Below are 26,426 nucleotides of genomic sequence, written 5' to 3'. Positions count from 1 at the left end.
TCTTAAAAAAAAAAGGCTCCCTACCCTGCTTCATCCTTGCACCCCTTTATCTTCAGTCTGTGGGTGATCATTTCCTAAGCCACGGCTTGGCACGCACACACGCACGCACACACACACGCACGCACACAAACACAGTATATCAGACAGGTCAGTGCATCATTTGCTTTCCCTCCTCTAACCCTTAATATGCCTCAAGTCTTTTCCTCCCAAGCCTTTTTGTGCGGCGTGGAGTCCACGGATGCAGGGACAGAGAAGCCTTCGCCCTCCTCAGCTCAGCTCGAACCCAGCGGAGGACTCGATGGCGTACAGCAGCTTGTTCCTCATCAGGTTCTGGTCGCAGAACTCCGGGAGCTTGAGAAGGTTCATGCAGGTGCTGGCGGTGGGCAGGCGCTCCAGGTCGGTGCCGCCGTTGTGGATGCAGAAGACCGGGTAAAGCTCCTGTGTGCATATTAAGCTGTTAATGAGCGCCTGACAGATTGGCTGCGGCCGCAGAGATACTGGAACATTCAGAGATGCTTAAAGAGGAGACAAAAACTGAGACGTGAATCAAGTCCTGTTGATGATTGCCATGTCCGGAGCCATCGCGATTAAGCAATAAATGTCAAATTCCACAAGGGGATAAATGTTAAAAGAGAGACATTAAGCGTTAAGCTAATACAGTGGAAGTATAAATTTAGGAAATCAGGTTGGTGCTTGAAAGGTACTGAGTGGGAACTGGCCCACAGTTTGACCCCTGGATGAGACACCGGAGGAATGGTCATTTCATGTTGTCTATCTGGCATTTTTTAAATCAAGCCTCCTTCGCGATGAGGCCACCTCATCTTCAGACCGTGACACTGACCGTTTCCATCACAGGCCGGGCCGGCGAATAAGCTCCTCCGCCCTGATTTCATCCTGCTATTTAAAGTTAGCGTATACGGTTCAGCGGCCATACTCGCCCGATTAAATGGCTCTTCGGGGGCTTAGCCGTAATGACCCCATTTTTCTGACAATTACCGTATTAAACTATCGTTGCTTATTGAGAAAGTGCCATTACCACGGCTATCATTTTGGAAAAAAAGAGAGTTTCCATCATCTTTTTTAAATGGCTTCTCCTGACAGAGCTATTTCTCCTCTAATGAATCCTGGGCCGTTTCACGACAGCTAATTAAGGCTTAGCTGGCTCAGGCTGAGGGCCGGGTCAGGGGCCGCTCCCCCCACGAATTACCGCCCCTTTCCAGCCCGGAGAAGAGACGAGGTATGGGGGGGGGGCATCCGCACTCTGGCCAAAGTCAAATTGATTGAATAAGGAGTGAAGGCATCTCAAACGTCGAGACAAGGTGCAGTGAAGGATTTTAAGTTTTGTTCCTCACTGTACTGCAGAACTGCAATTAGATTTTCTTAACTAATGACAGCCATAAAGATCACTAAAACCAATCATACGATGATTACAGCTTCTGGTTAGACGAAATAAGACACATAAAAACTCTCTAATGGGCCCGAGCCCCCCATCTCAAACTACCTAAGTGTCCCACAAATCAAGTCAGTGAGAAAGTAAAACGGCCTCCAATTAGGAAATCATTTCAGAAACAGGTTTGCAATAACGACTGAGCACTGCTGACACAATGTTTAGACATCAGAGGGATGAAGCTTCCTTGTATGTTCGTTTAACAGGAAATTGCTGCTTTCTGCCGTGTCACACAGAAGGCAAACGTTCAAAAGTTCAACCTGCTACCGAGTCCTGAATGGCAATATTTGTCCATCCAGGATCTCCGACCAAGCCCTCACATACAGGGCTGCAGATGGAGTTCTTCAACAGATGAAGGTCATGAACTACAAAACAACAGCGGACGTGGAGATAAGGCCTCACCACACCAGTCTTATCGCCGCCTAATTTGAAAATGATCATTTTGAGGGCCGTTATCAGTCTGGGTATTTTCATTACAAGCCCATTAAGAGCGAACACTCCCTTCTGTTGAGCTTGGAAAAGCTGCCGATAAAGGAGGATACAGGCAGTACGCAGTCTGTGAGTCTGGAGGGAAGAAAAGATGGAGCGGAGGGGGGACGTTCGAGCATGGTACACCCTCACCTTGAAGCCCAGCAGAGGAGGTCTGGAGCAGCTGGTGACGAACTTCAGCAGCTTGCGCTTTTCATCGTCCGTGAAGCTTTCGACCACCTCCCAGAAGATCTGGATGACTGGGTGAGTGGCCGTGTACCCACCTGAAGGAGACGATGGAGAGAGTTCTGTTGTCAAACCTGCACTGACACACACGCTCACTGTAGTTAGTGTGAGCAACTCAGGATGACACTTTGGCTAATCTCTACAAACAGGTATTTTCAAGTGAATTCAGATAAAAAGCCGATGGGTTCTGTAAAAGCCTCTGAGCACCACAGCCTACCTGAGTAGTTTGTGAACTTTTTCAGGTCGTCAAGACAAATTGGCACATGAGCTCCAGATATCAGCACCTATCAAGAAAATGGAGAAAAAAAACACCCTGACTTGTAAACATGTTGCAGGTTGAAGGACGGTTTTGCTCATCGTCAGTGCAGCAGCGTACCTGGATCTCCTGCTGGTCGAACATGCGCAGCCACTCCAGGTTGACCACGTTGGCAAGGCCCTGTCTGAAGGCCAGGCAGTGAGGCCTGATCTGCTTATTCAGTCTGTAGTCCGCCACCAGATGGATGTAGGCTATCCGGTTTGCCGTGGTCACGGGAATGTCTTTGCCTCCGAGCTTCAGCTCGACCACCTGAGTCAAAAAGGCACGATGCATTTCCAAGTTTTCCACTCTTTCAGTTGCAGTATTTCACTTTGTTTTTGCACGTCTTCGCTCTGACAGTGGCTGAGTAATATTACTGTTAAGTAGCCATTCTTCATACTTCATTATGCATATCACTGAGGCTACCTTGGGCGCCAGATGACCAACAAACAATCTACGTGCCAGGTGGATTTAATTCAATCACAGAAAAGTAATTAAATGTTTTCCAACGGCACTCTGATTAAAGGTATGGCTCAAAGTGAGTGAGTGTGTGTGTACGGTTCAAGTGCATTTCAGTGGTTCTAAATATAGCACATCCAATGAACATCTGGTCCAATACAATTTGGCCTCAAGTTCTCTTTTCATTAGCTATAGAGCAGTTAGCACTTGATAGGATGTGCTCATCTCTGTTCATAAAGCCGGCGTATGACGACATCAGCAGCTACAGGGGGGCAAAATGTAACGCTCGTCTCTTTCCAGCGCAGCTTTCCTTCCTTTTAACATCGGTTTTCAGAACATAACGACTTCTACAACTGTGATCGAGTGACTTGATCATTTTCTCTTTTCATGATCTTTTAGTTTGACCACCTCTTAAAATCTCAATACAGAAAGGTGGAAATCTGATGTGTTAATTTTCTTTTTTTTAAAAGCAACATTAAGCAGCTTATAGGGTGGAAAATGCCTAAACAGTTGCCCGAATTTCTGATGCTTGAGCAGCAAATACTACAACGTTACACTGGATTAAAACTCCAAAAACTATTTCATGCCTGATAAAGAACTGCCAGTGAAGTTTTAGGAGTTTTAACACACTATGCGGACGCTCATCACTCTGCACGGTGGAAAGTTTTTGACATATGCCCAACAGGACCACTGCATCAGCAATGAGTGACACACAGACTGCCACAAAGACAGACACATGAATCAGCACCTCTCTGACGCAGTCTTTAACAAAAACTGATTGATAAGGTATTCAGTGCAGCGATACTGAATTAGACTGCACTATAAAGTCTTATTTTGTCCCTGAATGCTATGTACAGCATGTGGTTCACTGACAGGTAATCATTTTCTGCCTTTCTTTCTCCTCCACAGTGGATTCTGATTATGTGCTAATGTAAGAGAATTACTGTCCTTATCTTGCTTGCTTTGGCTATCTCACGAGGGCAAATGCAGGGCAGACTGCTCCCGGGTGTGTGCCTAATCTTTCGCAAATTGTTTTCCCTATCGTGTTTGCGATGCCCTATTTGTGACCAGGGAGGCTACATTGTAACTCAACCGTTTCAGGTGTTGTTTGAGAAGAGCTAATAAGACGCGTTAAGGCCCTGAGCAAACAGGGGCTCCGGGTAGAGTGCAGGTCTGGGTCCAGGTGACTCAGAGTGGTGGTGGCGGCTCGTCTCCGCAGCCTTGAGCTTTGGAGAGGACGTGCTTAAGAGCCGTGAGGTGCTTCTGTCAGGCGTGTTCTGAGATAATTTCTGAAGGAAAGGCAGGTGGAACGGTCAACAGAGCCGCTGTGTTCCCTGCGCTGCTGCAGAGCTTAGGGCGACAGCGGCGACGTGCTTTATCTCTCTCAGAGCTGAAAAGTGGCACATCATGAGGGAAATGAATTATTAACGCCACAAAGAGGAACCAAACAGGAAGAAGGAGGGATGGCTGAATGAGCGGTACAGGCCAGGGTACAGGCAAAGACGGAAAGAAAAAAAAAAAAAAAAGAGGAACATGTGAATCATTTATCCGACTCCATCCCACCCCGTCCACAACCCCAGTCACCTGAGCCTCTCCCAGATCGTTGTTGACCACCGTGAAGTTGAGGCCCAGCTCCTCCACGTCACCCTCGTAGCTCTTGAGGAAGAGAAGGTTGCGGTACATCTCCGGGTCCAGCGACGCCAGGTGGTGGATGTCCACGTCCGCGCTGGTTCCCAAAAGCTTGGACAGGAAGAAGCTGGCAAAGGGCAACTCCACCAGCATGTTCTCGTACAGCGCCTGGAGGGAAACGCGGCTGTTAAGTTGAGGACAACTGCAGGACAAGGATACAAGCTCTTTCTCGTAAATTGCCCCACAAACATCAGTCAATCAGGACAAATGAGAAAACGCTGGTGGCGTTAAACGCAGAGATTGTTTATTGCTTGGGTGTCACTGAATAAAACATGATGATTAGATAAGCAAGGAAACTAAATGGGCTGCGGCCTGCATCAAGTAGCGAGCATAATATTACTAAGTACAGATGCAAAAATCTGATTACAACATACATTACAGAACATTAAATTTGCCTACTGCTCTTGTATCAAAGAATCAAGTGATAAGATTTGGTCACATCAGAGTGACTGAGAGCAAAACACTGAACACAATCTATCTAAAACACACAGGCTTCTGTTTCCACCACCTCAAACTTTATAAATGTCAATTCTCACCTTGACCTGAAATGCCATTAAGAACCACAGCCGGGCAGGTGGCTCATAAAACCCAAAGCTAATGTACTGGAATAGTCCGAAAAAGAGCCCGTTGGAGGCATTAAAATATACAGGTCTTTATAAATGATAGCGCTAAAAACCCTGACCGCATCAGCTAAATGGATTATAAATCTAGAGCATTTCCATAATGCATGCATCTTAAACACACACGCGCGCATAAATCACAGCTATTTTCTAAACACAGGTTAATTGCACAACTTCAAACATTGTCTATTTTTTATGCAAAATAATCCACTTAGTATTTCTCTCGTGGCCGGCGCTCATTTCAGACCATATGCGCCTCATGGCCCCTTGAAACCTATCAATAACACTTATGCCGGGAAGAGGCAGCAATAAGTATATGGAAAAAAACCTGTAGCCTTATTTTTTCAATGCCACTTACTTTATTTATGAGTGTTTATTGCCAGAAATTGTGCCAAAATGACTTGGGCCGGATAGAATTAATTATTATGGCCCAGGCCTTTTAATATAAGTGAGTGCAGTGGCAACGCAATTAAAGCAGATCGCGGCGCCATCAGGTGGAATAAATGCCAGCTACATTGCAGGTGCATTCTGTTCGCTGCCAGATACATTCTTTAATTTACAACATTAAGAATCAATAAAATTATAATGCCTTTCAAACGCATCTCTATCAATCAGGGGCGCCAACCTCACACACCTCTAACGGGAACTATCAGTAGCTGGAGATCAGTGAGGAGACTGTGCAGGAGTCTGGTGGGTAAGGCAGGAGGAGGAGGAGGGGGATGAAACTTTCCTCACCCGTTATGGAGCGGAGAGGCCACTGCTGATGAGGTTGGAGGTTTTGCACTAATGAGAGACGAATGAGGCACAAAGAGAGCCTCCTGCAGGTCGTATTACATAATGAGAAATGTGATTTTGACCAAACCATTGTCAGCACTCCCATTGGGATTAAATTAACTTTTTAGTCCAAAGTCTGGAAGGATGGGACCACAAAAGCAAAGTAACCCGTTCCACCATTTGTGCCTTAAATCTTTCGGCTTGTCAGCTGGGTGGACAGGTGAGGAAGAGGGATGATGACCGGCCCCTATTCTGATGTTCAATCCCATTTCAGTGAGTACCCCAGACAAGCCACTCCTGCCTGTAATACATCACCTCCACAACAATGGCACGCCTCGGACATTAATTAACAATATTAATCTCCTGTGTCCTTTGAGCCGCAATGTGCACTGTGCACATTGCGGCAGCGGTGATGCAATCCCAATCTATATAAACGCTTGCCTTTTATCCAGGCAATAACGGCACTAAACAAATATCAATACACCTCTCAAATGGACACTCAAACGTCCATTTTTATGGAGAAAGAGGAACTTAAGGTAGGGTTAATTGAAAGTCAAATTCAAATTAATTTCCCCCTGTCTAATTGCCTGAACCATTAGCTATTGAGAGCACAATATGAAGGGAGTGGGGGCGGAGAGCTTGTAGCTGCTGATTGATGGCTTGCAAAGAATACAGAAGCAGCAGAAGAAGAAGAGGAAGAGCAGGAGGGAGAGGAGGAGTTACGGCGCTCTGATAAGTGGACCGAACCATCTCAGGCCGAGCATGAAAGAAGAGACCCGGATGTTCTTGACTGTAAAACAGATCAAAATGCTATTACCACATGCTTTGAGCGCTTATTTATGTCCTGTCTGTGTGGGCTCGCTGATTTAGTGCCAGCCAAATGCAATCACTACACAAACAAGAGGTAGGAATCATCGGCTAATGGAAGCCCTAATTGAGAGGCGACCGCTTGTCATGAGGTAATTCTTCTCCGGGTTGAGATGATAGCCCCCCCACACACACACACCGCCGTGAGGAAGGCATCTTGATAAACAATCACTAGCACATGCATTAAGGATGATTTAGAAACATTAGGCTCTAATAAATAGTGCCATCAGAGGAAAGAAGGGACAGAAAAACAACGGCGTCAACAGATTACGCCAAGGGCTGATTAACAAAACTGAAGCTTGCACGAGTGCCAGGTTCAAGTTCTGACCCCAACCCTAAAGTCTGCTCCAGAAACAAATGACGGCAATTTCTCTGAACGTTGTCAGCCGCCAGAACAAACACGAAAACAACCTCTGAATTTACATATAGAACGAGTGCAGCCTTGACACTGTCTGCGATTGATCTTCATTGACTTATTGACCATCAAATCAAAGCCGTCTGGGACTCGATCTCACTGCTAATTTGATGATTTTACCAGCGGCTTTTATTCAGACAGTCCTCCTTGTTTTAGGGATGTGGAGGTTTTTTAAAAAGCACATGGAATATCGAATACCATCATCAGGTTTCACTTCAGAAGCTCACCTTTCCGAGGATCCTGCCCAGAAAGTAGTAATGCCTGGTGAAGGAGTCTCCAACCAGCATCTCCGCGGCCGGGCTGGGGTACAGCAGGCCCTCGTTGGTCGTCTTGAAGAAGCCCTGGTTGGGATTGAAGCCCGACTTGAGGAGCTCATTGAGGAACTCGCGGAAGATGCCGCCGCCGTCGATGCCCGCCTCGTCCAGGCCGTGGGCGTTCAGCAGATGGACTCGAATCCGTTTCTTCAGGTCCGGTTCTGATGTCAGGACAAAGGAGGAATTTATGAAGGTACAAAAAGACGCGAAGCATTTCCTGCTTTTTAACAATAAATCAGATCCACTTGACGCCGTGCAGGTACTCATTAAATGGGCACCGTCTCTGACATGAAATCACATCACAAAAACACATTTTGTTGCATGTTATGTCTTTATATTTTAACTTCAGCACCACGTAGCTTAACTAACACTGCTGTGCTGCATAACCTTTGTTAGTCAAATGTATATGTAATCATACACTTTATCTCATTTGACTAACTTTTCATGTTATATAAAATTCTTATTACATTTTTCAATTAAATCCTTTTAAACTTTTGCTTAACATTTCATCTTAACACACCTCTTTTGCAATTTCACAGGAAACCTCTACAGAGGTAGTTTTAAAAACATTACAGCATTGTTTATATTTGTGTTTAACCACTTGAGTTTGAGAATCTATCTTTGGCCCAGACGGCAGCTCATAAACAGCTGTACATAAACCAACAATTAAATCCAAAAACCACCGTTAAAACATGCCATAAAACAATGAGTTACAGCCCATGACGTATTCCTAACAGGATGACACAAGTAAGGCAAGCAAGAAGCGGCCTGTGGAGCAACTTTGCTGCTTTATCTTTCTTTCAACTCGCCTTTGTGACACTTTCAAGTAGTGGGCATTTGGACACAACTGGTCCTGACTTCTAACCTTCATGCAGCCCATTTCCAAATCAGTCAAGGTCAACATTTCACCAGTCCACCTGTCTGTACGATCCCTCCATCATTTTCTTGGTGTACGTAGAGAAAATGGATTGAAATAATTCCAGTAGCATTTTAATCCGGTGCATCATGGGATCTTTCTCAACGTGTTTTGCAAGAAAGCATTTTCTTGACCTGCAGAATATTCAAATCAAATTCTATAAAAAGGTCATCTTTCAGAATAATTAATGTACAGGGATAAATCAAGGCAGCTATAAGTTATAGACACATAAATGATATAGATCATGTCTTCAGCCCAGGTCGCCTACTACTCTTTTTAATCAGATTGGCCCCACCGAAGTGCCCTTTCAAATTTAAACACAAAAGAGGTGACTTAAAATAATTGATTCCGCTTTTATGTGATCCATTATTATAATCGGAACCACAATTATGCTTTACTGAAATTCAATATTCTTCACGAGGAGAGAGCTAACCTTCATCTTTAGTGCTAACGGGAGCCTTGAGTCTCACTAACAGTGAACATCAGCTGTGCCTCCTCTCCCTCGCGTCATCTTGGACATAAATGCGGCACAATTTGATGCATGAAGTGTGCCGGTCTCACATGTTTAACACAAGCAACAATTATTTAAGCTGGCGCCACGCGAGCCGTACCGTTCTCTGGAGAGAGCTTATCGTAGGCATCCTCATAGATGTAGTTGCGCCTGATGGTGACATTGATGCCGTCAGGGAACGGCCCATCCCCCTGCACGTCCCGTTTGTCAGCATAGATTAACCTCTGGAAGATCTACAGGACAGGTGTAAGCCCGGTGGCAGGGTCAGTGACAAATCCTTACAGCTGTAAAACGTTTCATTCTCAGTCCACATTGGACGGTATATTATTCAGCCTATGTCTTTGATAAGCTTTTGTTTAGATCAGAGCAACAAGAGACAGAAAGAAGGTGGAAAAAGGGTATAAGTGAAGTGAAATGAAGGATAATAATAATGCAGAGAGAAAACCAAAATGGCAGGGATGTTATCTGTCAGCTCTAACAGCTCGTATTAAACGGCTGCGATAACATGACAGACGCACACACACCTGGATGTTTACTCAGCATCCCGTGCTTAATCCTGTCAGAGCTGATTATTGTTACCCCCCCATGGTCTCCCTAATCTATAAATAGAACACATAATGATATTTCCGACCACTACTATCGATATACAACCTAAGTTTCAGTTGGTGTGAGGCGTCACATTATGCTGAAAAGCTTTTGAAGAGCAAAACAAAAGGATGTTCAAAGTATAATAATAGATTTTGCATATACAGAATGGCAATAATGCACTTGTAATAGATAGGGCCCTCATTCTGTGTGTGTGTATGTGTGGGTGCGTGCAGTGCAGTACCTTCACTCGCTCCTCGAAAGGAACCACGAAAGGGAGCTCTGTGAGGATGGCCAGATGTCTCTCTTCAGACACAGACAGCTGCGGAGGCTCTAAACCAACTGCAGAGAGACAGAATTCAACATGTTGGAGCGTTTCCTCGCTTTCGTTTTCTGACTCGATATAAGCTAAATGTAACTTTCTTTTTACGTTATCTTTGAGCCGTTATCTGAGGATTTCTTATCATAAAATGAGTGTATGAATAGGATGTTTTTCTTGACTTCTGGGTCTTCATCATACTTCATTTTTAGCCACGTCTGAAGATTCAAAGGTCAAAGTCAACTACAGGCTGACTGGGCTGAACCTCACAGGGATTAACAGCCGAGCTCAGAGAAACTTGAGCCAAGGAATACTCCCCAACATCAGGTGTCATCTGCATGTGACACTCATCTAACAGCATCATTACCGTCCTCACTGCTGCACTCTGCAAGTAAGACCTTGTCCACTGTTGACAGGGCAGCCATTAAAGACTTTTCCATCCTACACTCTTTTAATTACACCCTTTTAATTAACCAAACTGTGAGCTGCCCATCCACCTGCCGGGCTTTATCCATTAAGCTGATGTTTGCTTTGTATTAAACTCTGGGTTTAGACTGTTTAGCCTACAAAAAAAAAAAAAGGCCAATAGCTAAACTGCTCTTCACCCTCCACGCTTCACGTCCACTGCAGCTCAATTATTCTGCCCAATTAGTCAATCTGATCTGCATTTTCCCATCAGGTTTCCATCTTTGAGGAGAAATATGGCCTCGGAGTGGTCAATACGTTGCTCATTCATCAGCCGCGGGCCCGTCCATTTAAGGAAATGAGAAAAGGCCAGACAAACACATGGACCAGATGTGGCTGAGTTCATCAGGTACTTTCACACTAATTGAATTTATCCCATACAGCCTCTGAGTGGGATTAGGTAGATCATACACACATAGTTATCAGCTTGTTTTCACACCAAACTTCACAGAAAGCAGAGGTGGCTCAGAGTGAGCCAGATGAAGCGCTGCCTGCGTCAGTCTGTTTTCCTCTCGGTGCCTAATTGAGACAACGGAGGGAAAACGTGGCGATTTATCAGGAAGGTTAGTGACTTCTCGGAGGCTTCTTCGCTGTGCCGCAAAAGAAATCTTCCCTCCATGTACGAGAGATAGAAAGCAGGGAGATGACTCCTCGCACTTCTTGTGGGAAATAATATCTGTGCACAGCTGTGCAGAACATAAAAAGCAAACACAGAGAAGGTGACTTTGGGCAGCAATTAGGATGATTTCCTGGGCTATGCATCAAGCTGACACCAGCATTACTGTGTACCATTCCAAATTTTCATTGACTGCCAACAGAGAGGCTCGGTGCTGTCCACCGGTGCAGCATTTTGGACAACACTCTGGCAGTCAGGTGGTCCTAGCCGCTCACAGATGTTTCATGAGACACAGATAATTTCAGATTTGTTTGCACACTGAACACAAAACAATCAAATAGCATTAAGCTACTCAACGACCTACAATCTCATGAGTTTATTCAGGTCTTCCTTCTCAGATGAGAAGTGGTTTTGTAAAGCAGTGGACAGATTAGACTACCATCAAGTGTGGACTGAAGCGGTCCAATGCGGCCCATCCGTCTCGTTCTCCACACGTGTCTCGCAGACGGGACGTACAGCTGGGTGACCTGGAGAGAAAAGAGGCAGGTAAGCCAAAGAATATCCTCCTTGAAAACACTTGCAGCCTCTAGGACTTCTTTAAAACTTCCCTATGAAAGGGGCATCCTGGAAAGGCTCAGTCATCCACAAGTGAGGATGGAGAGAGGTTCACCACTTTGTGAACACATGATTGGATAAAGGATATTGGTACATGAGCTCAGGAACGCTTTGTAAAACTGTTGTCAGTAAACTCAGATTGTTTGGAAATGAATCAGGTTTTACTCAGTGTCAGATTATCGGGTTTTCATTTCACAATAAAGCTAAAATCGGACATAACGCCACATCTGACAGCGAACAAATAGAAAATCAAAACATGTGTGATGACAGCGAAGCACCTTATCTGCTCGGATGTTGACCTCCTCAGAGAGCCAGTGACCTGCTGGACAGAAGGGTCGTCTAATGTCGCGAGCTTTCACCATCTTCACCAAGTTAGTGATGACCTGGGTAGTACATCAAGCACACAGACAGGAAGAGCCACGCATTAACATCTCTAACCCACTGCATGGTAAGACAAAGAAACATACATTTCAGGTGCGTGGAAAACACAACACTGATAAAAGAGGTTTTTCTGTGCATATGCTGTTCAACAGGACGAGGCGCCTTCGCTTAGAGGGGCGGAAAAAAAGCAATTTGAGAATTCAGCCATTAGTGAGCCATTTATGGGGAGTATAAAAGAAAAACGACCTGTGCCGTCCCTCAATGTCCAGCCTTGTTAATTACCGGCGAGGTCTGCTGACATCAGCCATCGGGCGGAGAATGCAAAAGAAAGACACAGCAGCATCGGCTCACAGGACTGGACCGCAGAGGGCTCCCAGTTACAATGACCAGCGTATAATGGTTTGATAATGTGCACGCTGAAGGGGCCACCGTTCTTCTGCCTCAACTTGTGTTTATAAAGAACATCTACCTGCACAATTTAACATGAATTTCAATCAGGATTTCAGTCAAAAGACCAGGACTGGGACTGAAGACCTTATGGCAGCACGTTTTCTGGGCGGCCTCCTTTAACGCGACATTACAGGCCGCTGTTGCTATGGCTGCTCGCCGTCAGACATCCGCTGTATAACCTCACGCATGTCATTCGTTAAGGGAGCTGTTACGTCTGCCAATAACAGTTACAGCCAGTCCATTTCCATATAATACCCGAGCTAGATGATTTCAATCGAAATGTTCTTTACTGAAGCACGTCATTTTCATAGAGCGACAATCAATCTCGGCCAATCACTGTGAGGCAACCGGAGTCCGCAATAATGGCAAGTGCAAAATGCTGTAAAAGGTACGTGGCGATGGGTTTGGAGCAGGCCTACCCCCTGACTCTGGGAATGAATAAGCATTCCTTAATTAGCCCATCGGGTTAAGTGCAAGCCTTAATGGGCCTTTCCCAAACTCCAGCGTGACATCGTTCTCCAAACATGGCCAAGAAGAAAGTTCCATTAGCAATATTAATACAAGCTTAGTTGATCATTTTCATTCAATTAACTTCTTTCAATTAAATAGATAGCTCGACAATGGAGGTGATAAAAGATGGGGAGGGACGGCTGATGACACGAACCAAACATTAGCGTGTTAGGGGTCAGCGGCGTTAAACCGACTGTAAATCCCACCGTTCAATTTGGAAAATGCATTTCCCCTGCTCCCCACTTCTTTAATGGGTCGTTTTAGCTGACAAGAGGCCTTTGAGCAGATCTTTTATGAAAATTCCCGACGTGCTCTTCGCGTATTTGCCACCTTTCACAGAACTCCAGTGTTTCGTCTGTCAAAGACTAACAGCCAAGAACAAAGTCGCTTCATTACGGAGAACAGACGGAGGGGAGCAGGCGAAACGAACGGAGGGATGTGGAATGGGAAAAAGAGCCGAGAAGAATGAAGTTAATGCTGTTTTCTGCCTCATTTCCTCTGGGTAAACAACCAATGGACGACCTCCAGGGCAGCGCTCCACCTTGTCTTTGCCTGCTCATGCATGTATGCTTGATTTCCACGAACAGCATTAGGCCGCCGTGCTTCACTGCACAGAGAGGCTACACAAGAATTATCCCTACTGTTAATGTGTCACACACCGTGGTTTATGAGCTTAGGTATCAATGGTAAAGAATGAAACAGATCTTGAGTTATCATCATGAAGATTTTTTTCCCATTGACACCAATTAATGGCCAACATATGCAGTTAAGATATGTGATGTCAGTGTCAAAAGATATGACACACAATGTGTAAATAGATATGGATATTGCTCTAAATGATCAAATAAGCCTATAATTCTGGATTATATTGATGATCATCATCTCTGGCCAGAAAAATACACATTCTTATTTAATTCTTATTCTTATTTACACACTTACTTAAGTGCTTTCTGTTTGAACATGCTTTAAGCACAGTTAGCTTACCGTTAGCACAACTGGACCTAAATCATACAAAATCACCTGAATACAAATCAGTCAAGCTGTGGTTCAATAATGATCTCATTTAATTATTTTTCCTTTGGGACAAAAACAGACTCCAAATGTAAATAATACATTTGGAGTCTGTTTTTATTGATGTTAAAATTGCCATTATGGAAGCAAACATCTGGTCACACTAAATATGAAAACATACATGAGCATCAACTACTTGCTTATTAACATGCACATTAGTAGCACATTGGCTCTTAATTACTCATTGTAAAGCACTTAATAATGCCTTATTCCTTATTTAATATCAGCAAGCTGTAGTTTGGAGGCCACTGAATGAATGGTTTTCCAGAGTGAGGCATTATTAAGTGCTTCATAATAACTAATTCCAATATTTTGGCTAATAAGTAACTAGTGAATGGTGAATATGTGTACCTTAATATAAAGTGTTACAAAACATCAACAAACTCTTTAGCGGCACTGTATGCAGCACAATCTGCAAGATGCTTCTTTGTAAATGCTACATGCACATTTTTGGCATTGTATGCAATGAAACAGCAGCATTATGCCATAAGACTGAGGTCAATCATCTACTACCTGTGTGTGTGTGTGCATGTGTGTGTGTGTTTGAGTTAACAAAGTGTGTCTGCACACACAGTGGCCGTGTAGCCTCCTGGCCCCTCCCACTCCACTTCCCACGCTGTGTTTAAAGACAGTGGGAAAAAGAGAGACAGAGCAAAGAGGACAGCAGACCACCAAGTTGAGACAGCAGTGACACGTTAAGCTACATTTAGGGCATCATATTAGCACCAACTTTATACAACAAATACTTTAAATTTACTTATCATTGCTTACTGCTGCATGCTTATTCTGGTAAATTAAAATCTGCATTCAAGGACATTATCTCTACTTAATGTCCATGTCAAGGCTGGATTCAAGTAAAACAAATTCAGCTGTATGCCAGGCATGACACTGAAACATCAGCTACTTGACAAATCTGAAAAAAAAAACATACATTCAGCTTTATTGGTCTTACCTTAAAGAGCTGCACCCAGCGTTTCTGCTCAGCCTGGATGCGCTGCTGAACCTCAGTGTTCGTCTTCACGCCCACACTGCGGAAGGCGGCCATGTACTCCTCGCGGTGCTCTGTTTTGGTCTCGGGGTAGGCCAGCTTGATGATTCCCAGGCACGCGTCCCTCAGACAGCGAGACAGAGTCACCAGCTCCGACAGCGTGAAGGGCATCATGGAGGACTGCGTCTGCCCTGTTGGGAGGGAGAACGGATTCATTGTCTTTTACAGATATTGATTTCACATTTGCGCGGCGGCAAGACGGCGTGTGACTGCTGAAAACAGAACAATATATTGTTTTGCTAAGACTAGCAAATGAGGGAAATGGGAGAGGACTGATGAGTGTGTCCACAGGATGACAGCTCAAGTTAGACACACGTGATATTAATTTGTCAAAAAGAAGATACAACCAAGGGCACAGATGATGATTAGGGAACATGATGTGAAACTCTTGCACAACAAAGGCAGTACATAACATCTTCTTACAACCAAGGTTCCAAAAAAGTTGTGATGCTGCATAAAACATAAGTAAAAACAGAATGCAGTCACTTGCAAACAAGCTGTGTTTACTGACAACAGTTTGATGAAGTGTTCCTGAGCCTTTCCAGGATGCCCCTTTCATACCCAATCATGATACTCTCACCTGTTACCAATCAACCTGTTTACCTGTGGAATGTTCCAAACAGGTGTTTTTGGAGCATTCCACATCTTTCCCAGTCTTTAGCTGCTCCTGTCCCAACTTGATTGATACGAATAAGCAGATATTTACAAAAATCAATGAAGCTGATGAGTTCAAACATTAAATGTATTGTCTTTGTGCTGTTTTCAGTTGAGTTTATGTCACAAAGGATTAAGAAGTTATTCCATTCTGTTATATTTGTACAAAATGTCAGAACTTTTTTGGAATCGAGGGTTTAGGATCCAATAAAAAAAAGAAGAAAAAATCTTCTACCTTCCATTTCATGACCAAAGAACTCGCTGTCGTGCACGGAGATGAGGGAGTGGCTGAAGAGGGAGCTGAAGAGATAGAAGAGGGGAATGATGCGGTTGGAGTCCTCGAACGACATGGGGGACCCTCGTGAGATCAGCTGGAGCAGCGGCACCATGGAGCTGAGGGGGCAGACGGACAGGAGGAGACTAAGTGCGCAGAAATAAACCACAAGCAAAAGCTGAAAATATGATTGCACACACGCAAAGACAAACTGCCAATAATCAGGTTTGATTTGGCTCACCCAGTGATCATTTTCGTCGTCATGGATGTTATCAGGTGCCAGAGATGCCTCAGGAAACGTGCATTGAAAGCTAAACTGTACAGAAGCCTGCAGCGATCACAGAAGCAGAGAGACATATTGAATTTAAACATTTATTTTGCAAAGCACTGATGAGCAAGACGCCATGCGTTAGAGAGCCATTTCAATCAGATGACACAATCTGTGCGAAGAACAGTAAAATCACTTTCCGTCAATCTGTCTGCTGTGTCAGATTGTTAACTTTGCCCTGTTAACCAGAGGACACGGGGAAAAGGGGAGAAAAAATAAATGACACTGTTAACCAACATTTCCCTCGTAGAATCTTCTTGGCCTTTCTCTCCCCTTTTATACCCTGTGAGGGCCGAAAAGAGATTAAATGAGCCATTAAGCTTTATTTAGGCGAGGCACCTTCCATTAGTAAACTAGTTGCTGCCGAGGGTACCCAGCTCGGGTCATAAACAGCCCTCTGGCTTCCTGCAGGAGCCCCATTTAACTTAATGGCCAAGGGAGCAAGACAATGGAGGACAGAGGAGGAGGGGAAGCCTGGTCCTTGCTGTGACCCCCCAGCGCCAGCATGCTTCCACACTCACGATGAATTACATGATAACGCTGCGGAGGGGCCGCATACCTCGCTATAGTCGCTCTGCACTCACCGGGCTGTGGCACCAAGGTGTGAAGCCGCTCTTTGTTCAAGTGGAGGAGCCTGTGTGTTTGTGTATACTCCTAAATTGCTTGGCTTTTCACACGAAGGGTTAAGTACAGGTGACAATAATGTGTTAAGTAAGCTAAAAGGCAAAATAAAGTGGCCCCGCATATAATAGGCCCTTGTTTAAGAGTGACAGTGCTGACACCTATAAGGATGCTTGAGTTTAATAGGGCGGCATCATGTATTCTCAATGGAGAAGAGGAGGGAAGGTCAGCGGAGAAACGGAGACAAAAAGAGAGAAGAAAGTCGAGCGAGACGAGGAGAATCCTTCACTTGCAGAATATTCTCATCTCAATGTCAATGCTCAAATTCCCATTCCACCATTCAATCTACCAAAAACCCCGTTCAAATCTCCCAAAATGGAAATGAGCACTAGGTGCAGAGTGTCACACGACCCTTAGCGCGACTTGAAAAATGGTTTGTGCACAGCGTGCCGAGCACACGCCATCTGTCAGTGGTACAAGGCTCAGGAGAGAAGAGAGGAGTAGTGCTGTGGGCTCATAACAAGTGATGCAAGTGTTTGATTGAAATGGGAAACAAAGCACTAAATGCCAGCTGACATGCTGATTTACGGCCTGAGAGAACCCAAACCCCCATTTCAATCATGGAATGAACCACTAATAAACAAAGTCAAGACATCAAAAGGGGTTGTGTGTGCATGTGTGCGTGAAAAGCAGCTTGATGAATAACGCCGGGATCATTTCATTTTGCGGTAATGAAAGAATCTCTGTTCAGCAGAAAAAAATAACAGCAGCGCTCGGGTCAGATTTGATGTCATAAAGAGCGAACGAGCCGGTTTCCGCCTAAATATGAATTTGTTTTGCGGACTTTTGCATCAACGCGATCAACGTCATTATCTCATGACAATGCAAAAATAACAGCACCCACTCAAAAGTCAGTGGAGGACCAAAGCTCATCTGCGGCCACTTTCATCAGAGCGAGCCCCGTTAGCAGCGGAGTGCTATGTTGGGTGAAAGCAAACTATCAAAGTGAAATTACACCAAACATCCAACACTAAACAATTAAAGAGAAATTACAGCACACGCACGAGAAAAAAACCCGAGCTTAGTACAATTAGCAAGCTGATCAAAAATCAATTTTGCTCCCGAATCCTCGCACAGCTTTTAAGTCGTCCTCTGAAAAAAAAAAATCATTTCACGAGACATTTTACATATTTAATAAAAAGGCAGCGTGCTGGGTCGGACGGACGACCGGTCCGCCTCTCTCTTCTTCTTCTTTTTTTCTACCAGCAGTAAATCAAGGCCGGGATGCAATTTGCTCCCCTTAGCCTCTTGTAAAGCTATCCCGTCCACTCCTGCAGTGATTAATCTTTCTCAGTGAGCTAATTATTTTGTACAGATATCCAATAATGATGGAAGACGAAGGGCAGGATTTATGGTAAAAGCGCAGAGAAGGAGGAAGCCATAAAAAATTAAGCGGAATGGGGGGATCCGCTCTGAAATTCTTCTAAATTCTGCTCAATCACTTGTAAGCAATGCTGCAAAATTACTAATTGCCCATCAGACTCTAGCTGCTTGTGTCCAGTGTTTTTATTACCCAGGAGGCTAATTTATGTGCATCCTTTTACGCATGGTTTTGAGTAAGTTGGGGCTAATAAAAGAAAAAAAAACAGATGCACAGTAAGACACAGATGCAAACGTGATGTGAGTCTTTATGCACCAACATCTCAAACCACATGTTTATATCAGCTGGCAGCAAGTGGCTCAGCTAATAATTAACTACAGCAGGTTGACCATCCATGAAGCTCAGTCTGGACCACCTCCCGTCAGTCAATGCACCACATGAGCCCCCCCACCCACCACCTCTGACATCCTGGCCCTAATGTAATCAGCCTGAGAAGGGGTAATTGCCCTCATCCAGAACTGACAGCTTCCCTGACATCCCGGCTTCCTTTGCCGGTTGTAAATGCCAGCGGGTACGGACCACTGATAACTGCCTGCCTCACTTCACCGTTATTTACATTACTGCTTACAGCGCGGAAACACATAAAGACACAGTTTTCCCCTCAATCAGCTCGGTGTGTAAACAGCCTCTCTGAACGCAGGGAGACGTGTAAAATGTTATAATATCAAATGAAAATGAAGATGTTGTGTTTTGATTCAGAAACGCCTGCTTCAGAGTACCAAGAGCATTTTACTGAAATAAGAAAAGGAAACCTACAATCTCTGCTATTTCTAATCCATTTACACTATCAGGTTGCTGTTTACGTGACAAAGCAATAAAGTTTCAGGCTGCAGATTCCGCCTAAATGAACAACCCTCATGAGACTGGTGCGTTTGTACCTGACTTTTGGCACCATGAGGCGATGCTGCACCATGAGCGTGTGACAGATGGATGCCATCATGGTGAACACCTCCTCACTGGCTGAGTCCCGCCACACCAGGTTCAGCAGGGCGTTAGTCTGATGCTTCGTGTCCAGCTTGTGGACACACTCCTCTGTGATCAGCTGCACGGAGATTCTGCTGTCATCCTGACGGAGAAGGAAACACGTGTGGGTCAGGAGACCATCTTATTTCTATTTTTATTCAAAGCAGGCTTTTATTCAGTTATTCAAAGCATTTATTTAATTAATTATTTTTTATTTAGATGATCATTTTAGATGAAACAGACAGGATGAGGGGACAGATGTGAGGAGAATTGCTATGTATTCTGCCTATATTGATTACATTCAGGCTGCCATTGCTCTGCCTGCATTGTGCAAAGTGCAAGGTTGAATAATAAAACATATTTTATTTACTATAACACATACAGACTATACTTTGTTATATCTACCCACACTGATAGCAGTACTCCCATTGCTGTGTGCTTAAGAGTGGCACAACTCTAATATCTACATAACAAAACTAGCATGAACCAGACACCTGATGTTTGTTATTACATAAGTTTTTAATGCTGATCCTGATGCAGCTGCAGACGGGGTGGAACCTCATCAGCAGTCAACAGTGCCATATGCCACAACGGGATGCACGGATCTGACTCCAAATGTATCGGGGCCAGACCTAACCAAATCAGTGCATCCCTAATGTGGTGCACATATTTATGAGCCTGATTTATGAACAAAAGGAATACTAATTTTGTGTGTACTTATACGTCCCTGTGGATGTATTGTACCTGCATGGGAGGTGGATGGATGCCGGTGTCATCGTCATCCTCCGAGTCGCTGCTAACTTCAGGCCTGCTGTTGCTCTCCGACACTGGCAGGAGGGGGAGCAGCGTCTGCAGAGCCCGAAGGTACAGCAGGAGACCCTCCTCTGATAGTGAGCCTGCCAACACACAACCATCACCATTACTGTGCACACCATCATATCTTCATCCCTACAAATCAGAGTTCAGGCTTCATGTGAGCGAGAGAGGGAGTGTGCACCTCCCTGAACTGTGCCACCTACTTAAGCAGTTCTCCCCTGCAGAGAGGACAAAGTAAAACACCCACGGCGCCTGGCTCTGCGGTGCAGAGGAGGAGCTGATGGTGGCCTGGAGGGAGCTCAGGAAGGCCTCGAACGGAAATGAGAGACGGACGTCGGACAGCGCCGGGATAAAGAAATGAAAGATCTGTTCGGTGAACGGCGCAGAGATAAACTCCTCAGTAAAGGCCGCAAATACAAACTGCCTGCAAGATGACGAACAGACATGAGACAGGTTAGCACACTGCGTGGACAGGCTAACATGTCGTGTGAAATAACCAGAATCAAAACACTGTATGTCCATAAAGACATTAGCTAAGACGATAGCTTGTTCTAACACCGCCCTGCTCTTTCTGTGGCGAGAGTGCTCCAATATTGTGTCTCCAAACAGAGCTTTGTGTGGCCCAGTCACACACATCTGGTGGGTCAAGTCAGATAATTAGCTGTAAGAGTCCGTGTGTACACAAGTTTCTCTCACTCCCGCCTTGCTTTTCTTCAAAGAAGAAAAGAAGGGCCCTGTCGTTTGTTATTAAGAATGTCTGAAAATGAGGGCAAACAGCCTGATATTCTGCACTCTGGCGAGCGAGCGAGTCTGGGGGTCTTTTATGGCTTGTTGTAAATTGGCCTCTGAAGCAATTACTGCTTCAACACCGACGAGAGGGGACAAAAAACTGCTGCAGTTTGTCTGATCAGTTTAATGGATGATTTTCAAAGAATTCACTGGGGACAAAGGCTTTCCTTTCCTGCTATCGTACGGCTGTCTACACTCTGCACTCAGAAAGGGGAAATTTGGGAGGTCTGCAGACATCACTGACTTTACGAGTGAAGCCTTCTCATCGTATTATGTGCAGACTTGCTTGTAATACTAGCTTAATTGTTAATACAAATATAAAGTCTGTTGCATATGGACACTTAGCAGAATCAGTCTCATCTTCTCAGAATAAAATTTGCAGAACTAATTAAGGATAACCAATGAATGAATACTGGGTACGCTCTGAAACTACTGACTCTGATTCTGTCTGTTTCTATTAAAATATATAATCATTTTGGTTTTGCATTGTACACTCGTGCTGTACCTTGCGCCTGTTGTGCAGGAGGAGTAGGTAAAGTGTAGAGGTTTGAGGATGTGCTCCAACAGTGTGCTTGCTAGAGGGACAGAAGGAGCGTCACTGTACTCCAGACTGGAAGGGAGCCTATGATTCACAAGAATATAAAGGGACCTGTAGTATCCTGAAGAAGAGACACAAAGAGAGATTAAGAGTCAAAACAGATGCTGAGGCACTACCTCATTTTATAAAACATTTCCTGATATAATTACGCACTTTAACATAAAAAAAGGAACTAAACTGAGCTTATCTCCTTGCTACAGCAAACTTGCCCTTGAAAACAACATCTTTATATTGAGAATGCTGGTCAATCAGCCTTCAGGACATCAGACTGTGGTTGACGTGCAGAAAATTAAACAACACGCTTTGTGTTGACAAGTAAAAATCATTTCAGCTGCTGTTAAAATGAGTCACGCCTCTTGGAAAGTGTCAACACTGTGAGATGTACTTGACCTGTGCACAGCGCTGCATATACTCAGGTGCCAGTCAGAGCGGGAACAGCCCATGCCCGGATAAAATTAATCAAACACATCAGATCAATTAACACATTCACATCCCTATACAACCCTTGACGTGTCTGTACTACAGCGCACGCTGCAGTAAGATCACTGCGAGCTTACCTTTCTGTACCACATAGTGCAAAATCTGCTCGAGTAACGAAGCTACATAGTTAGCATCTGGAATAATAGGAAGATAGGTTTTCTCTGAGGAGAAGACTTCTAGCATCCGCATGGGAACGGCCACATTTAAACTGTCGTCCTTGCAGTTCTGCAGGAGTCTGTGGAGACAGAAAGAGGGACAAGTGAAATGGTGACAGCAGCTGCAACGTTCTTTGAGGGCTGCAACGATTAGCTCGAAGCTTCATTCATAACGCTTTCGTAATGTTTTTTCAGAAAAGACAAAATGACATTGAGCACAACCCTGCTTCTTTTGTTATCCCCCTACTGTGTGTTTATGCATCCATCAGCTAAAAAAATGAATTTATCATTTGTTTTTGAAGTACTGTACCTGCAGCAGAAGCCTAAGATCCTCTTGATCTGAAACATACATGTTTGTCTCTGTGGGCCGACCAACAGCTTCACAAACTGACTGTTGAGCTTCACCAGGTTCTGGCACAACCATATCTTTACAAACAAACAAATAACACACATTTTGTTAGATGTATATTAGGCCTCTGGCTATAATGGCCTCTGTCAAACAATCAATAAACTTGTAACTGAAGTTGTATCAAATCTTTACCAATCTATGTGCATCCACACTCTGTCGGTAGAAAAATATGAGCTGTCTGGATAAGAGGCAGAGAACGGGCCCGTCCAATCCATGCTGAGCTCCCACTGCCAGCGTCTGGCTGACACACTCGTCAAAACTGGCCCTCTGGGTGGCATACTGGAAGGAAAAGCTCCAAGGTCACACATTGCAAATGCTGTGTTTGAAGAAGGCTCTATCTGTGGTCATGAAATGCGACAAAGTCTGTTTCCTACAGCGATGAAACAGTTACAGATGTAAAAAACAATAACACCAACATGAACTAGTCGTACACTTTTGGCAAATTACTACTGTCAAGCCAACTGTACACATGAGACAAACAATCAGCCACACAGGGAGCAATTGTTCATGATCAGACCTCTGATTTCATGAAGTTTGACTACTAATAACAGAGGTCCTATTCAGGTTTCTGAAGCTAGACACACAAACCCGCTGACTGTAACTGCGGGCTACGTCAGCAACGACAGTATCTACCAGACCACGAGACAGGCAGCATCATTCATAAACCACCTGCAGGTTACATCAGGGAAAGTTACCAAGTGGTCATATTTCACAGATGTTGTGTTAAATTTAGCTTGTAATACTCATAAGAGTCAACCCCCTTATGTTAGTGACTTACAGTACACAACCAGTAGTAACAGACTGTGTTTTCCCTTGTTCCTCCTTTCACCTTATTTCAAAAGCTGATGTTTGACTGAAACAGAGGCCAATAGCACAGCTGACAATCCTGATACAGATTTTAATATTTGATTCTGAAGGTCATATGTGAGATCTTAAAAACACAGGTGTTCAGTGTGTGCAGACTTACCTGTCGTTTCAAGTCCTGGTAGCCACGTATGTAGGACTGAATGATAATGGCATTTTTTAGCCGTTTTCTTTCATCCTGAGCAATAAAAGAACACATTTTAGAAGTGATGAAACAAAAGAGGCCAAAACCTTTTGACCACAAAACCTTCATATTAAGTGTTTACATGTTGGGCTGCAAGCATTTCAACTGAATTAGTAGTACGATTTTTAACTGTTGAAATGTGCCTCTACGGGAAAATCATTACAGGTTTCTTCAGATAAATTGCACAAAGTTACCTCTCTTTTTCGTCTTTCCTCTTGAGTGCGGTGCAGCAGAGATGCTTTCTCCTCCTGCAAGGCAACACAAGATAACCTTTAGGGTGCTAGTTTAAACAGATGCATGTTTAAATGTGAATGCTGATCATATGTGAGATATATAAATGATAATGTACTGTACTAAGAGCAGCCGGTGTTGTCACTGGTTCCTTCCTCCTTGTGAAAATGACACTTACCTTTTTACTTGCTCCTCCAAGTGATACCTTGGGTCTTGTCTTGAAATCTCCCTCAAAGCTAAACATTGTTAGATTTTTCCCATTGACCGATTCAGAGTTTGCCACTAATTTCTGAAAGAGAAAGCGAAAGGAAAACAAACTCAATGTCCTTATCTAATTACGTTTCCTAATGTTATGACAAACGCTGAGAAAAATGATAAAATGAAAGCGAAAATGACATGACGGATCGTGACTTGGCTTCAACTTATAAACAATTAACTTAAGCTAATCGAGACTTCAACTATTACAGCAATCACCTCTGTTTGCTGTTTTTAATTTATGTGACCAAATTAAGCAGCGTGGAAATCAATGTGGACAACTGTTATACAAGACAAAAGGTTAAGTTATCTGCAGCTAATTATCCGGCTGACAGCTTCAGTTTGGTAGCAACAATAGTTAGCTAGCCGGTTAACTTAGCTAGCTAATGACTCAGCAGCTCTCAGTTGCTACACGCTGCTGACGTTATCTGACTCCAAGCAGCAACGAAGACACCAAATCACAAACCATTTATTGAAGACATGTCGCAGGATTGATTCGGACGTTTGTGAGTAACATGATCGTGTTGACGTTAGCACTGCGGCTAGCTAGCAGAGCAGCTAAGCAGTCAGACAGGCTAACTTTACGTGGAGTGTTTTCCTATGCGCGTGTCCTTTTTGACATGACTCATATTACAGGACACGCATGTGAGAATTTGAAACGTTTACCTTTGACTTTTGAATTAAGGAGTGAAACAGACACAATAACACTGGGAAGGCAGTTTAGGTTAATCCAAACGTCAAGTCTTCTTTTCCTTCTCTCTCTCTCTGTCTCTCTCTCTAGAAATCATCACAACACAGGCAACTGCTAACTTAACTGCATCCGGTTCCTGCGATATGAAGCAGCTGATTGGACAAAATGCGTGCCAATAATATCCGAGCGGCTTAAACCCGCCTTTCAGCTACAGCCATTGAGAAGGTTCTGTGACGTGTGTGTACTGCTTACATGTATTTCTAGTCTATTGTACTTTTACATATCCACCATAAAGAGGAAATCCACAATAAACTGTTGCTTTATATGTTTATTTCATTTGGCCTCACACAGATGCCTGTTGGTTCATTATGGAAATACAGGTGAATATTATTCATAAAACATAATGCAGCACACATAATGTACTTTTGCTGCTCAAAATTAGCTTGTATGCATGTCATTGAAGTTGAAAGGTTACAGGCAAAGGCATAGAAAATGAATAGTGTGTGTACTGTTTATTGATGAGCCTTTTGAAAATGTCTGGGGTTTAATCTGACATCTTTAATTGGCTTCTTTACACCAGTGACACAGTATAGCCAATCATATTTTATGGAGACAAGAAACTGTTTAATGGGACCCTTGCAACAAAGCGGAGCTATGTAAATGAATAAATAAACAATGCAAAACTAAATAAAAGGAAAAAACTCATATGCACAGTTGATGAAACAATCTCACCACAAGGTCCACTGAGTGGTTGTTCTCAAGCTTTCAAAAAACAGAATCACAAAATAGAAGAGAAAAGATGAACTTTCCCCAGTTGTCATAGAAGTGTAAATTCAAGGACCTCTCATCTTTGCTGGACTTTCCTCTTGACACTGGAAACAGCCAACAGTTAAGTACTTACACGTATACTACATGTATGTTTGAATTATTTATCAAACTATAGTCAGTATGGACAAGAGGGTTTGAAGAGCTCAGAAAACTCTCAACATACTTATATTCCCTTGACGTCTGAGAGACTGAATCCAAATACAGAATGAGAGTTTTGATTAAACACATTTCAATGTCCATCCAAACTGTTTATCCAGAATGGGAACGATATCTATACCCATTAGGTGACCATGGGGGCATCTTTTCCATATTAGTGCCGATTTATTTTTCTAAATATCAATAACAAAACAAGTGAGATGCAGCCCAAACAGCAATGGTCTGCTTGTCAGAGGTGGTTCATATTTTGGTGTTCTTGCCAGGCACTGGACAGACTATTTTATTTGACTAGTACAAAATTCCTTATGCGTGGTAGGTATTCATCTCCTTAAAGTCTCCAATTATATGTGGTGTGCCTCAAGGCTTAGTCCTTGGACCAATTACAGTCCACCTCCAGGTAATGACATCTCTCGTCATTGTTACGCTGATCACACACAGTTGTGCCAAGTGTTGACTGAAACTGAAACAAAGGCTAAACTGTAGAGCCATGAAGCTTATCCTCACTAGTTGTATCTTCATTTTAGAATTGATCTTAGCTTGTTATCTTTCTGAGCTTTTGATCTCTTATAAACCTGCACACAGCTGGAGGTCTCAGATGAAGTGAAAAG

General features: G+C 43.8%; 1 protein-coding gene across 1 annotated transcript; it reads right to left on the bottom strand.

The window, feature by feature from the left end:
• Positions 1 to 8: 8 nt before the first annotated feature.
• ube3c (ubiquitin protein ligase E3C) lies at positions 9 to 24,947 on the bottom strand. The gene is made up of 24 exons (XM_070985967.1): positions 24,810 to 24,947; positions 24,067 to 24,177; positions 23,852 to 23,905; positions 23,577 to 23,651; positions 22,742 to 22,888; positions 22,511 to 22,626; positions 22,123 to 22,280; positions 21,473 to 21,626; positions 20,382 to 20,602; positions 20,107 to 20,258; positions 19,278 to 19,465; positions 16,251 to 16,337; positions 15,971 to 16,128; positions 14,986 to 15,212; positions 11,900 to 12,004; positions 11,446 to 11,533; positions 9,851 to 9,948; positions 9,122 to 9,254; positions 7,508 to 7,755; positions 4,500 to 4,712; positions 2,538 to 2,726; positions 2,379 to 2,445; positions 2,069 to 2,199; positions 9 to 438 (listed from the first exon to the last, which is right to left on the bottom strand). The coding sequence occupies exons 2-24, from the start codon at positions 24,130 to 24,132 to the stop codon at positions 268 to 270; spliced, it is 3,246 nt and encodes a 1,081-aa protein (XP_070842068.1). The 5' UTR covers positions 24,133 to 24,177; positions 24,810 to 24,947; the 3' UTR covers positions 9 to 267.
• Between the last annotated feature and the right edge of the window lie 1,479 nt (positions 24,948 to 26,426).

Source organism: Chaetodon trifascialis, chromosome 18 (genome assembly GCF_039877785.1).
Source record: "Chaetodon trifascialis isolate fChaTrf1 chromosome 18, fChaTrf1.hap1, whole genome shotgun sequence".
Classification (NCBI taxonomy): Eukaryota; Metazoa; Chordata; class Actinopteri; order Chaetodontiformes; family Chaetodontidae; genus Chaetodon; species Chaetodon trifascialis.
The sequence above is the reverse complement of the archived record's forward strand: the minus strand, read 5'-3'. Positions and strand labels throughout refer to the sequence as shown.